At 52.7% G+C, this 13,069-nt stretch overlaps 1 protein-coding gene across 1 annotated transcript; it reads left to right on the top strand.

The window, feature by feature from the left end:
- Positions 1-3,620: 3,620 nt before the first annotated feature.
- TAT (tyrosine aminotransferase) lies at positions 3,621-12,630 on the top strand. The gene is made up of 12 exons (XM_074157961.1): positions 3,621-3,703; positions 5,299-5,541; positions 5,679-5,783; positions 6,594-6,661; positions 7,043-7,201; positions 7,382-7,520; positions 8,057-8,109; positions 8,465-8,617; positions 9,517-9,645; positions 10,072-10,155; positions 11,113-11,211; positions 11,958-12,630. Exons 2-12 carry the CDS (start codon positions 5,307-5,309, stop codon positions 12,099-12,101), a joined length of 1,368 nt encoding a protein of 455 aa, XP_074014062.1. The 5' UTR covers positions 3,621-3,703; positions 5,299-5,306; the 3' UTR covers positions 12,102-12,630.
- The last annotated feature ends 439 nt before the right edge of the window (positions 12,631-13,069 follow it).

Genomic DNA, 13,069 nt, shown 5'->3' with positions numbered 1-13,069 from the left:
GGTCCATGGCTGGGGAGAGCCAGATGGATTGCCCGGCACAGCTGGTGCCAGGTTGCAGCACTGCATTTGCAGACACTGGTGTTGTGGGAGGCCCACAAGATTCCACAGTCATGAAAGCATTTGGTTTTTACATTCCCTAATGTCCTTGACAGAGGGAAATTGCAATTGTAGGAGAGAGCGCTCATTAAGGCAGGTGTATTAACGCGGATGCTTCCAGCCTGGCCCAGGGCCTGCAGAAGGGAGCTCTACCAGGAGCCCAGCCAGGGTATCACTGTCCCCGCTGCAGCGTCCGGCATTCGTGCCTGTCGTCAGCCACCTTGTTGCACTGGCAGAAGTGCAGAGATGAGACAGGCCCCAGATGCCAGCGCTCCCCTTTCCAAAGCCCAGCTCACACAGGTGGGAAGAGCACCCTGCAAACCACTTCTGTACACAGGCTGCTCTTCCAGATTGAGGCATCTCTAGCCAGACGGTGCAATTTGCCTTTTAATGTCCTCCAGAATTTTATTTCTTGAGATCAAATCAAAATTGATCCTAAGTACAGGCAGATAAAGCAGCTACTGTATGTTTTTGAGCCACCTGAGCACTGGCTTTGAGTCACTCTGTGTGGATTACGCCATCTTTTTGGCTCTTAAACACAATGTTTGCACAGCTTTGCAGAATCTAGCTGCGGGGTTTTTTTTTGAGCTGATTTTCTGCTCTGATTATGCGAAGAGAGATAATGCTCCTTTTCAGGTGAATGCTGGGCAACTAAGATTGCTGGAGGCACAACAATCATCATGGTTTGACCAGAGACTCACACAGATACACGTAGGTTTGGCAGCCCTATCCACACCACAAGGCAGATTTAACTGTCAATATGTGCATTTTCAGAGGGACCGTGTGGCCTGATCTCTAACAGACAAGGTTTGTCCTTTACATTTCAGCAAACCTGCTGCAGTGTGATGAAGATAAATACGCTGTGGGAATCGATAAACAGTCACAAGATTCATGAGAACCAAGGAGGCTTCATGGGTGTTTGTTCATCTAAATGAGAGATTAACAATAAATTGATTTAAAAAAGAAAAATTAAAAATCACATATTTGGTTATTAAAGCTGAATCAACTGGAAATGCAGAGACCAAACAGAGATTAGGCTACACGGATGTTTGTGGATACCAGCCCTGACCTGGTTGGGGCTGTTGCCAGTGTCAGAAAAGAGCAGACAGAAATTGCTGAAAATAAAAGCAAAAGGTGAGGAGGTAACTAGTGAAGTGATTTGTTACTGACCCTGGTGGATTTTTGTGGTGGATTTGCAGGGTACCGGTTGGGGGTCTGTCCCTGGAGCAGGGCACATGGGCAAAACTCTGCTGGTGCATGTCCTGCCCGCAGCCTGGCAGAGACACGGGTTTGTCAGTGCGGCCATGCTTGAGCCTGTGCTCCTCTCAAGCAGCCGTTTGTCAGTCCTGCTTTGTAACTGTGGCTGGTTCTGGAAGAGGGAACTGCTTGCTCTTGCTGGTTTGGCCTCTGTTCACAGAAAGGAGACTCTGGGCAGTCCTGGTACCAGAGCAACCAAAAAGCCACGGAAGCCATCGCCAGTTTCTTCTTCCACTGGGAAGAGATAAAAATCAATTGCTCAAGGTACACAAGAAAGAGGGAGCTGAAGAGATCTGCAAGGAGATACCTGTGGGGGAGAGCTGCTGGGACAGAGGGGCAAACTGCAGGGGGGAGGCCAGTGGGGTACAGCTGCCCTGCTGGCAGAAATGCATCCTGCAGGGTATGGCCGCCTCTTTCACCCCACCATACAAGGGGTGGCTTGGCCTTATTTGTAGAATATGAAGTGGAGAGGAGAGAGGAGAGGCATAGTAACAAAAGAGAGAGGAGAAAGGCATAGTAACAGCAGGAGAAACCCCCTGACTCTGTTGAACACCACTGTCCTCCCCCTGCTTCTGGCCAGGTTCTCAGCCTTATGTAACTGGGTCTATGTCTCCAGAGCCACATTTTTTTCCCCTCTTGGCAGCAGGCTTCCACCATGCCCTCCCCTGAACCCCACTGCTGTGTGCAGTATTATGGGTAGAGCTCTGGGTTGCATCAGGGTTGTTGCTAGGCAGAACATATCGTCCTTGAGGCCTCCCGATGCCACATTTAACCCTGGCGGGGCTGCAGTGTGGCAAGAGATGGGGCCAGCGGGGGGAAGTGAGAAAATAACCCATAGGTGCTGGGAGAGGGGCTGCATGAACTTCTGAAGGTCACTCATGTCAGGCATCAGTAAAAAGAAGAGAGAAAATAGTCTGGAACTGTGCAGCTCTCAACAGAAAGAGGGTCCAAGCAGCTTCAATAGAAGACGTTTTTCTGTGAAGTGTTTTAGAAAGGTGCTATTCCTTATCCAAAGCCCCCAGGGGGTGGCTGCTGTGGGACCCTGGCCAGCCAGCCTGGGGCTGGGGACCCTGGCTGGACCCTGCCACCTCCCAACCTGCCTCCAGCCCCAAGTCCCTGGCCCCCGCTGCGGCCTCAGCCGTGCCCATTGCAGCACGGTGGTCAATGGCAGGTCCTGACTCCCCAGCAGCGTCACCCCAGCCCCAACGCTGAGGGAAGGGGACGCTGCTGGCACCCGGGGAGGTGCAGCCTTATTGCGGGTGGTGCAGCCAGCGTGGGTTGAGCATAAGTGGTCCTTCCTCCTGCCACGCAGGTGTGGGTGCAAACAGGCAAAAATCCCAGTGACTGTTGGCCTCTGCAATGAAGGCATCAGCAGGACACCTTCTTCTGCAGGAAGATTGGCAGATTCCTTCTTGTCCCTGAGCAGCAATTTGATCTGGAGCCATTTGCTGCCAAAGCAGTAAGGGAAGACTTGGAGCAGGCCCTCGATGATCTGGAGGGTGCAGATGCCTCTTTTGTTTACCCCAGGCCTGCAAGAGTCAAGGGACAGGAAGGCATAGATTTCGCATCACTTAGCAAAAAAGGGCCTTCTGGGAATGGTGTCATCTGTGCTTTGCAGTACCATCAGAAGGGGAAGAATTGCATCATTTCTGTTAGCTGCCAAAATTATGAGTTTACTTGGACCTTGCAGCAACCAAAAAAAAAACAACAAACCCAAACCCATGTCAACTTGAGAGCTTCCTTTAACCCTTCAGGTCGTGGTGCCTCCAGGACCCTCGCTAGGAAAGTGCCTGCCTTCCTTCAGCCTATGGGGGAAGATGTCTCCTAATTGCAATGATGCCACAAACTGTACTTTCTCAGCTGGTGCATTGGGACCCTAGAGCCTTTGAGGTCAGGACAGACTGATGCTTTCCGCAGGCTTTGGGGTCCATCAATCCACTCTTGGCACGTTCAAGGTGCTAGGGCTGGAATACCTGGACTCTGTGCAGATTTTCCCCCCTCAGTCTTTGAGGACTGAGGGAAGTGGTGCAAAAGGGTGGCAGCCCAGGGCCTCCAGGAAGCCACGCTGTGTCCCTCTGTAGGCTGCCCCCAGAAAGAGTTAACATGCAGGCACGTTCCAGGTGTTTGAACTGAACACAGTCGAAATGGGGAGGAGAGGGCGTTTTTGGGTGGGGAGGGCAGCCCTCTCTGTGAGCCAATGGCTACACGATTCAGTCCCAACGCCCAGTTTGGGGGCTTATTTCATGGGCAAGAATTCGCAGGAATTTCCTCTCAAGGGGACTTGTCCTGGATGAAAAGTAGGGACTGGACCCCCAAGCTTGTTGGTGTCTCCCTCTCTGTGCTGTAGAAGGTAAAGTACTATGCTCTGGTACCTTGCTTCTTTCAGGGGGAGAAGTGGGGAGATCTTTCCTGGCTGCCTGCATTGAAGGCACCCATTGTACCCGTGTCTGCAGCACCCCGTTGCATGAGAACCCTGTTGCAGGGTGGTGTGAAGGCTCTGCTGGGTTAGACTCTGCATTTGGGACTCAGCCCTCTGTTGAACTGAGATATATGGCTCATCTCTCTGCTCAGTTTTTAAGCAGCACGGCTGCGTGTTTCCTCAGCTGCCGTTCTTTCGGTAGAAAGGAGGCCCAGAAGGTATTGGCAGCAGAGAAGCTGAAGTCTTGCTTTGTGACCCTTTTGGATCAGCCTGAGTTGCTATAAACAGGCTAACGAGGCGCTGCTGGCAGAGTAACTGCGGCAGCACGGGGCATCTCTAGGGGCAGACTTCATCGAAGCAGTGAGAGATGCATTCAGATGGCAGATCCTGCCTGAACCAGGCAGCGCTACCACCCTTCCAGCTCAGTCTCTTGCAGCAAGGAAGGGGTAGCTGCGTTGTGAATATCGGCGAGCCTGAGGCTAAGTAACTTTGATCGGGAAACGGCCACTGCTCACTGAGTTGCCACTGATGGCAGGATTACAAAATAGCGTGCCGGTATCAGCCAGAATGGGCTTGGTGTCTCAGGAGGTCTCTGCCTGCCCTGTGCCCATCCATAACTTTCTGCAGGTGGAAAGCCCTGAGTCAGCAGCAGTTCATAAGTGAGGCTTTTGCTGGCTGGGTCTGGCTCACGTCCAGGTGTACGTGCTGGGGTGCCTAAGTCATTTTGTGTGCATTTTGGGTCCTAGAAGGCAGCTGTTCCTCTGTTGTGCCTTGCTTGTTACCCAGCCTCGGGCAGGACTACAGGCCCTTTGGTTGGGGCGGTGCCACCTCCCCGATTTCCCTCTTGGCCGCCGCAGTCTTGCTCCATTTTCTAAGCACTGCCTTTTGATCTAGGGTCTCTGGGCTGGGCTGCTGCTCCCCGTTGCTCTGCTGACAGAGGCAAATGTCTGTAACGTATCCCCTGCCACTGCCCAGTGCACCCTGGTAACAGCGGACCAGAAGTACCTTTTAGGTGTCCGAGATTTGATTTAAAGAGTGGTGCGCTTCTGTCTGCAGACTGGAGGGACGTTCTGGATGGGAACACACGCAGTGGGCTGACCCTTGTGGCTGCAGTTTGAGGTGTGCAAGTCGGTAGATGGGTGTGAGGAGGAGGAAGGTGGCCTGGCCATTCTGTCAGTGGAACATTGAATCTGTAGTCAAGCAGTGACTACAACATGCTGCTGCCTCTTGGCTGCTGGCGTTAGGGGGCCTGCTCCTCCTCAGCACAGCAAGTTCATCCAAGGCTACCACAGAGAGGTGCCTTTATCTTTCCCACTGCATTGCACTCTCACTTACGTGTGTGGTTTCACTCCATCCTGGCCCCAAATACAGCCCTGCTTGCTGCTGAGTTGTCCGTAGGCAGTCGGTAGGGTCTACAGCTTTCAGAAGTTTTACCTTTGGAGAGTCATGGGCTGTGTCCCCAAACCAGTAGGTCCCTTTTTTGCCACATGTTAACTAAGTGCAGGAAATCCACTTCACACTGACAGCTCTCAGGATGGACTCGTACCTGATCCAAGTGAATGGCCGTGGAGATCATGCTCCTATGCTGGATGTTCATCTCAAGACCAACAGGAACAGCATATCGCTGGGGAAGGTGAAGGGCCGGAAGCCAAGATGGGCTGTCAGGGCTTCTGAAATGTCAAAGAAGACTTTCAATCCTGTCCGAGCCATTGTAGACAGCATGAAGGTGGAGCCAAACCCAAAGAAAGCTATGATCTCCTTGTCCTTAGGTGAGCATAGCGTTGTGGCTGAAGCCTCAACAATGGTGTAGACTGTGTGGCTGGCAGATTGCAGGGCTCTGATGCACAAAGATCTGTGCCTGTCACAGATCAGTGAGAACCTTACTATTTTTTCAATCTTCAAAAAGGAGACCCAACGGTATTTGGAAATCTTCCCACAAATGATGAGGTCACACTGGCTGTGAAGGAGGTTTTGGACTCGGGACGTTACAACGGTTATGCCCCATCTGTTGGTAAGTTAACTGTGAGAGTGGGATGAAGGCATGTGCCAGCTGCTACACCTCAGCAGGTATACGGAGCCAACGGACATCTTTCCAGTAGCACCCTGCAGCTGCTGGTCCCATGAGAACACAAGCGTGTGTATCCCCCAGACACACCTCAGTGCCCTTCCCTGCATTGAGGTCTGGTTGAGGCCCTGCGCCGCCGGCAGCAGCTGTGTTTGCTCCTGCAGCCATTAAAGCAGGCAGGGTTTCAGGCACCCCTCCCAGAAGGGCTCGGGACTGTGTCTCCCTGCTCTGGGCTGTAGCCGAGTTCCTTTCTGATCTGCCTTCACCAGGACTCCCCCTGGGCTCCCTGCTTTCTTGGACAACATGAGCCTTGTTTGCAGTTAGTGCAACAAGCACGCACAGAGCATAGATCGTGCCTGGCTCCCAGGACACCCCATGTGGTGACAGGGAGGGCTGCCCCTGTGCCATCACTACACAGTGAAGGCCATGCAATAGCACTTGGCCTCCTGCTGGGCCAGAGCAGCTCCCTGGCTGCCTTCCACCCTGCTGCTGTTGCTTGTCTGTCCAGAACATGATGGGGCCAGAGCCTGCCTCCCTGCCCAGGGTCTGTCCCTGCTCTTGGCCTGCCTGGCCCAGCCACGGGGGCTACACGGTGCTTGGCCGGTGGCGGGATGGTCTCAGCCACTTTGGGACAGTGTCACTAACAAATGAGCTTCCTCCAGCTGGGTGGCAGCTGTGAGCCTTGTACCGGCAGAAAAAAAAAAGAAACAATCTGAAAAAAAACCCCTCCCTTCAATATCACTTCTCTTTCTCCAGGCTACCAGTCCTGCCGGGAAGCCGTGGCCGCATACTACAACTGCCCAGAGGCACCACTGACGGCTCAGGTACTGGTGCCCAGCGGAGGCACTCCCACTGTAGAGCAGGCAGGGCACTGCTGCCCGTGCCTAGACCACACGCCATGGGGGTCCTGTCCAGCTCTCTCCTTCCCCTGCCCAGCTGTGGGAATGAAGGCTCACCATGGCCTTGTCCTACAGCCACCGCCTGCTGCTCCCATCCACTGCCCTGAGCCTTTCTCCTCCACCCTCCTCAGGAGGAGGCTGAGCTCTCCAGCTGTTGGAGGTTTCCTGCTCTCAGTCAGGCTCACGACTCGTGTTTTTGGCTGAGAAGCTCTCACTTGGTAGACCCTGGGCATTACGTCACTCCCACATGGCTGGGGCACTTGAGAGTGGCTGTGCTTTCTGCTGACTCCTGTGTGCTTTTCGCAGGACGTCATCTTAACAAGTGGCTGCAGCCAGGCCATAGAGCTTGCCTTGGCAGTGCTGGCCAACCCAGGCCAGAACATCCTGGTGCCACGGCCCGGCTTCTCCCTCTACAAGACTCTGGCATTGTCTATGGGGATTGAAGTCAAACTCTACAACCTTTTGGTAAGTGGTAGCAGGCCTGGAAGGGGCAGCCCTGACATTCCTGCCCCTCAGAAATACCTTGGCTCTGCCTGGGAAGTGGGTGAAGATGCCCTGAGCAATCCTGGGCACCCTGTCACACCTGACCCTATGTGGCAAGTCCAGTTCCTCAGCTCTTACTTCCTCTTCTCTTCATTTCACTAGCCAGAGAAGGGCTGGGAAATTGATTTGGAGCACTTGGAGTCTCTGGTGGATGAGAAGACAGCTTGCCTCATTGTGAACAACCCGTCGAACCCCTGTGGCTCTGTGTTCAGCAAGAGCCACCTCCAGAAGATCCTGGCAGGTGAGCCTGCCTGGGCCATGGTTGCAGTCTAGTGTGTGCCCTCATTGCCCATGTCTCGATCACTGCAGCACCATAGCCCAGGGCTTTGCTTTTCTTCTCATGACTAACTCCAGCTGAGGAAACAGGGCTTGCTCAGTGTGAAGGTGTTGCCTTATCTGAGCAAGAACATGCAAAGCATTCTTCGGAGAGTGTCTTGCTCTTCCTCAAACACTCTGTGTGGCTTGGACTGCTCATTTCTCCACTCTGGTTCCACAGAGGGAGAGTGTTCACAGGGAGCCCTATGCTTCCCGAGCCCTGGCCTGTCAGCAGGAGGGCTGTGCTGCCTGCCCCTGCCGGTGAGAGCAGAACTAGCCTCAGCCAGGTCAGGGATCTCCAATGCTTGGGCTCTCCAAATGAAAAGTCAGTAGGAGAAAGATAGGGACCCTCTGCCCTGGGACACAGTTCCCCTCAGAGCCCTGCCAAGCCCTGCAGCAAAGGGCAGGTCTACTGCCATGGAGGATGCAGGGTGGCCAGGCTGAATGCCCTCTCTTCCACAGTGGCATCAAGACAGTGCGTGCCCATCCTTGCTGACGAGATCTACGGAGACATGGTGAGTGCTAGTTGCGATCCTTTGCACCCCCATGCTGCCTGTCTTTTCTGATGCACTGACCCTTTGGCCGTGGTAGCCAGGTCTCCAGAGGTGAGGAACAGCTCCACTCCCATATACTGTGTCTGGGTCCATGCCTGGAGCTCCCAGTCCTCTGGTGTGCAGTCCTGGCAGCTCCTTTCCTCTTCCCAAATGGCTCACTTTCATGGGAGTGCACTTACCATGTTCATACCATGGGAGCTTTCACCATCCATTTCCTATCACTTCCCTGTCTCCCTCCTTGTTGTGCCTCACGCATACCCCCAAAAGCTTTCACAATAAGAGGCAGGGACAACCCTAACACAGCCTCCTGTCACAGGTGTTTGCTGACTGCAAGTATGAACCCATTGCAACCCTCAGCACCAACGTGCCCATCTTGTCCTGTGGTGGCCTGGCAAAGCGATGGCTAGTCCCTGGCTGGCGGATGGGCTGGATCCTAATTCATGACAGGAGAGACATCTTTGGTAATGAGGTGAGAACTGCTGAGTGTCACTGTCACGGCAACAGACCTGCAGTGGCTTCAGTGTGTGGAGCACCAGGGCTTTAACTGATACAGGCATGTACTGTTCTTTTGCTCTCACATGGGTGTTACCCAATTGCTTACATGCTTTTCTGCACCTCTAGGCTTTTCATGTCCCTTCCTGACTCCATCTGCTTCCATATGTGGCCTTCTACCCACATCTACACTGTAACACACTCCTTGGCTCTGCTGCTCCTTCACATATGCTTTGTCCTTTTTGTGTGCTTCTAATTCTTTCTCTTCTCAGATAGCTCCAGTGTGCTCTGAAGGTATTGCATGGCTTATCCAGCATGTGGAGTCCATGTGTGGTCTCTATGTGCTCTTATATGATTTCTCTTAAAAGTAAGTACAAAGCACCTTGCGGTGCTGCTAGTGCTTTATCTGGCTATTTGTTCAGCTGTTACAAGAACAACCATCTACTGCAGTGACCTTTCCTCCCAGAGGGCTTTCTGCAGAGGAAGAGGGAGAAGAGAGGACCAACTGAGTGAGCTAATGTTGGTTGTTCCTACCTGGCTTTGAAAGTGGGGACTGTGGGTCCAAACCTAAGGGGAATGCAAAGTGGTATTTGGAACAGCTCTGGCTTTATTTGTATTAGCTATATTCCAGCCTGGTTTGAATCAGATTGGGAGACTCCAAAGATTGTCTGTGACATTACAATCTGCAATTGAGGAACAGAGAATGACACTGTAATCTGCAAATATGGTCAAACAAATGTTCTTTATTACTCTGCGTGCTCACTGAAAAGAGGGGTGTGGGCAGCTACAGAAATGCAGAGATTAGGCCTTGGAGCTGTTCCTTTCCTTCCAGGAAGCACAGTCTGAGCTGCAAATATCACCATTTTTTTTTTTCAGATCAGGGATGGCCTTCTAAGACTGAGTCAAAGGATCCTAGGCCCCTGTACAATTGTCCAAGGAGCACTGGAACGTATCTTGCAGCGAACACCCCCTGAGTTCTACCACAACACCCTCAGCATGCTCAAGGTAAACTGGCTGTAACAGGACAGGACAGTTTGTTCACAGATTGGAACAAGTTATATCTCTGTAGCTCATCATCCCTGCTCCAAGGTGCAGTTCTGTCTGTGGGTAGGAGAGCCCAACAAATCCAATTCCAGCAGGAGACATAGTAACTGGGGCAGAAATGTTGGCTGTGATAAGTTTCAGGCAGCCCAGACCTGCAACTGGAGCTGGTGACACAGGGGATGGGATGTTTGGCACTGACATGCTGAGCTCGGCTCAGTTGTACCTGCTGTCCTCAAGGCCATGGTCACCCATGCTGTTTGCATTTGATGTCCCTTTATTTGCAGTGGGCAAACCTGTTTACAGTCCTGGTCCAGAGCTTGGCTTCTATTTGCTGAGCTGCTTCCTGGAATTTTTCCCGTTTTGAAATTTCTCCTTTCTGCTTTTCAGTCCAATGCTGACCTTTGTTATGCTGCCTTATCAGCTATCCCTGGCCTCCAGCCTGTCCGGCCGGCCGGAGCCATGTACCTGATGGTAAGCGAGGAGGGCGACATGCCATTTCCAGATCATCAATGCTCACACTAGGTCTCGTTGCCAGTGCTTGCCAATGGTTTCAGACTGGTGCTTGGCACCAGGTCTCCATTACCATGCATTTTGACATTGCCCTGTGTGGTAGACTCATCCCTTGGTCTCTTTAGAAGGCCAGAATAGTTTGTACACTTCTCACATAGCAGAGGTTTGAACATTTCACACCTATTGTATTTCTTCAGTACCTGAACATTTATTTCAAACTAAATCATCTGGTGAAATTTTTCTTCCACTACCTCTTTCGGGATTTCTGCATGCAAATTATCTCTCACCTGGTCTGTTTAAGAAGATCTTCACAAGATGTTTAAAATAATCTTTGGTTGTAAACAAATGGCCAGGATATCACTGTCCTTATGTGATAAAGGGACAGCCTCCTTCTTTCCAAATACAGAACAGAAATATTTATTGAACATTTCAGCATTTCTGTGTCATTTTACCAATTATATCATCCTGCAAGGATTTTTTTTTCATGATATTCTAGACCCCGCACCTTTTTTTTTTAAACCAAAACAGTTTGTCTTTTTCTTACCATATGGATTTCTTGCATGGCAGAATTATTAATGTATATCGACTAGAGTTCTCTCCCAAGCTCTTTTTCAATATCTTACTTACTCCTTTTCACATCTAATTGGTTACTGTATCTTTGCCATCAATTTTTTTACTAAAGTTGTCCTTAACTGAAATTCCAGCTTTAGGCAGTTAACGAATACTTCTTAAAGAAGCCCCAGTTTTCACTTACATGTTTCTGTTTGTGTCTTACATTCCAGTCAGCCCAAATTATGAGCAAAAATTGGGGGCAGACAGCTGCACTTGACTGGGAAGTTGGTGGGTCCTGTGGGTAAGCAGGGACACTGCAGTTAGTTTTGGTGCCCTTAATTGCCATGTTATATCCCTCTGCTGCAGGTTGAGATTGAGATGGAGCATTTCCCTGAGTTTGAAAACGATGTGGAGTTCACTGAGCGACTCATCTCGGAGCAGTCTGTGTTCTGCTTGCCAGCGACGGTGAGGCTAACACTGAGAGCCCCAGAGAGCCATGGGGCCATAGCACGGGGAGAGAAGCAACACGGGTTTGCAGCCCTGAGCTCTGGGGCCAGGTTGGGAGCTGTGTGCGCAGCATCCGTGGTCTGTAATGGTGTGTGTGTGCTGGCTGTGAGCAAGTGCAGCATGTAGGAATGGGGACAGGCAGTCTCTGGCTCACTAATAGCCCTCGGTCAGGCTGCTGGGATCTTCCCAGCTCCAGGCTTGCTCTGAATTTCTCAAGTTGGCAGAGTTGTATCCCTGAACCCTACGTACCACCACACCTCCTTGCTGAAGCTGCTCCCTTAGGGGCCTGGGACTGCTGCCACCTATGTTCCTTCCTTTGCCCTGTTTCCAGTCCCCCACCACCGCGGGCTGAGAATGTCTGTGCCCACCTCCACTTCCACCACTGAATACAGGTGGGGCCTTGGATACTCTCCAGCCCTCTCCTTTCCTAGCTTCTTCCAGCCCATTCCCTGGGTCCTGCGTAGTCCGTACAGAGTCCTTTGGCCTGTCACCCTCACAGCATTGTGTCTGCACAGATGGAAATTAGAGGTTTGCTTGGAACAGAAAAAGCAGCCTAAGGGAGCAAGAGCCCATCCCTGCTGTCCTCCACTCTGTCCTACGCTGACCGTTTTCACTTGCTGACACAGCACATGGCCCCAAGGCAGGGCTCTGGAACCACACCACTATTCCAGGTAATCTGACAGCTTCATCCTTTCTTATTTCAGTGCTTTGAGTACCCAAACTTCTTCCGCGTGGTGATCACTGTGCCTGAGGAGATGATCTTGGAGGCCTGCAGTCGCATTCAGGAGTTCTGCGAGATGCACTACCAGGGTGCTGAGGGGGCCCAGGATCTGGAGTGTGACAAGTAGCCACAGATGGCCTCCTGCCTCTGCCAGGCTAGACCTTGTGTGAGGCAGCAGCCAGGCAGGCAGGGCTGCTTCCAGCCAGCCCCACCATCCCCCTGCCTGAAGCAGCAGGAGCGCGGCTGCTTGCACTTTTTGTTCTCCACACACCCCCCAGCACTATGGGAAGAAGCAGCCGCTTCTCTCTCCTCCTCCACTGCAGCTTGCACACCCTCTGGCACCCCGTGCCTGTGGTCTCCGCATACTCTTGCATTTGCACCCTGTGCTGCCTGCGAAGCAGCTGCAGGCAGGGGCACATGGCTGCTCCTGTGCCCGGCCCCACAGCCCAGGACCCTCGTGCCCAGTAGCTCCTGTGCTGGCTGCGCTTCCCCTTGGGGACAGAAGGCCACAGTCTTGGAGGACAAAAGAAAAGTACCCACCTCTCACTTACCTGTGTTACCTTAGGAGGCCAGAGCTCTTTATACCAAGCCCTTTGTGTGACAAAGGGAGTAAGTTATTGTGACTTTTTTTTTATTAATAAACATTCTGACGTGCCAGTCTCTGCACTCCGCTCCTGTTGCGCCAGGTCTGGCTTGGCCACTGTGTGGGTGCCCCTCACTCGGCTCATGGTGCTGTGGTGCCCCTGTCCCCAGCGGCGGCATGGTGGGAGCACCTCAGGCCCTCAAAGGCACCCATCATGCCCTGAGGGCGGGATGGGCCCTCCAAGCCTGGCACAGACCGGGGTCGGCCGCTCCTGCCCCGCTGATGGCGGAGGCTCACTGTGGGGGGGCCTGGTGCCTTTCCCACAGAACAGCCCAGTCTTCACCCACCCCTTGGCCTTCACAGCCCCTTCCCCATAGCCCCTGACAGAGGTGGGGGGGTGCTGGTGCCCACTGGTGTGGCGTGGCACCACCCTCGGACCGGAGCCAGCCGTGCCAGGTGCCGGTGCCTAAGCATTCAAGGCTGGGGCATCGTATGGGGTGTTTGTGACATGG

Source organism: Numenius arquata, chromosome 13 (genome assembly GCF_964106895.1).
Source record: "Numenius arquata chromosome 13, bNumArq3.hap1.1, whole genome shotgun sequence".
In the NCBI taxonomy this organism is placed as follows: Eukaryota; Metazoa; Chordata; class Aves; order Charadriiformes; family Scolopacidae; genus Numenius; species Numenius arquata.
This window is presented reverse-complemented; position numbering and strand designations above follow the sequence as displayed.

Bases quoted from the DNA above. Each gene is read 5' to 3' on its own strand.
- TAT (XM_074157961.1), top strand. From the start codon at position 5,307: ATGGACTCGTACCTGATCCAAGTGAATGGCCGTGGAGATCATGCTCCT. The intron at 7,521-8,056 runs GTGAGCCTGCCT...TCTCTTCCACAG, and splicing joins CCTCCAGAAGATCCTGGCAG to TGGCATCAAGACAGTGCGTG. The intron at 8,110-8,464 runs GTGAGTGCTAGT...CTCCTGTCACAG, and splicing joins ACGAGATCTACGGAGACATG to GTGTTTGCTGACTGCAAGTA.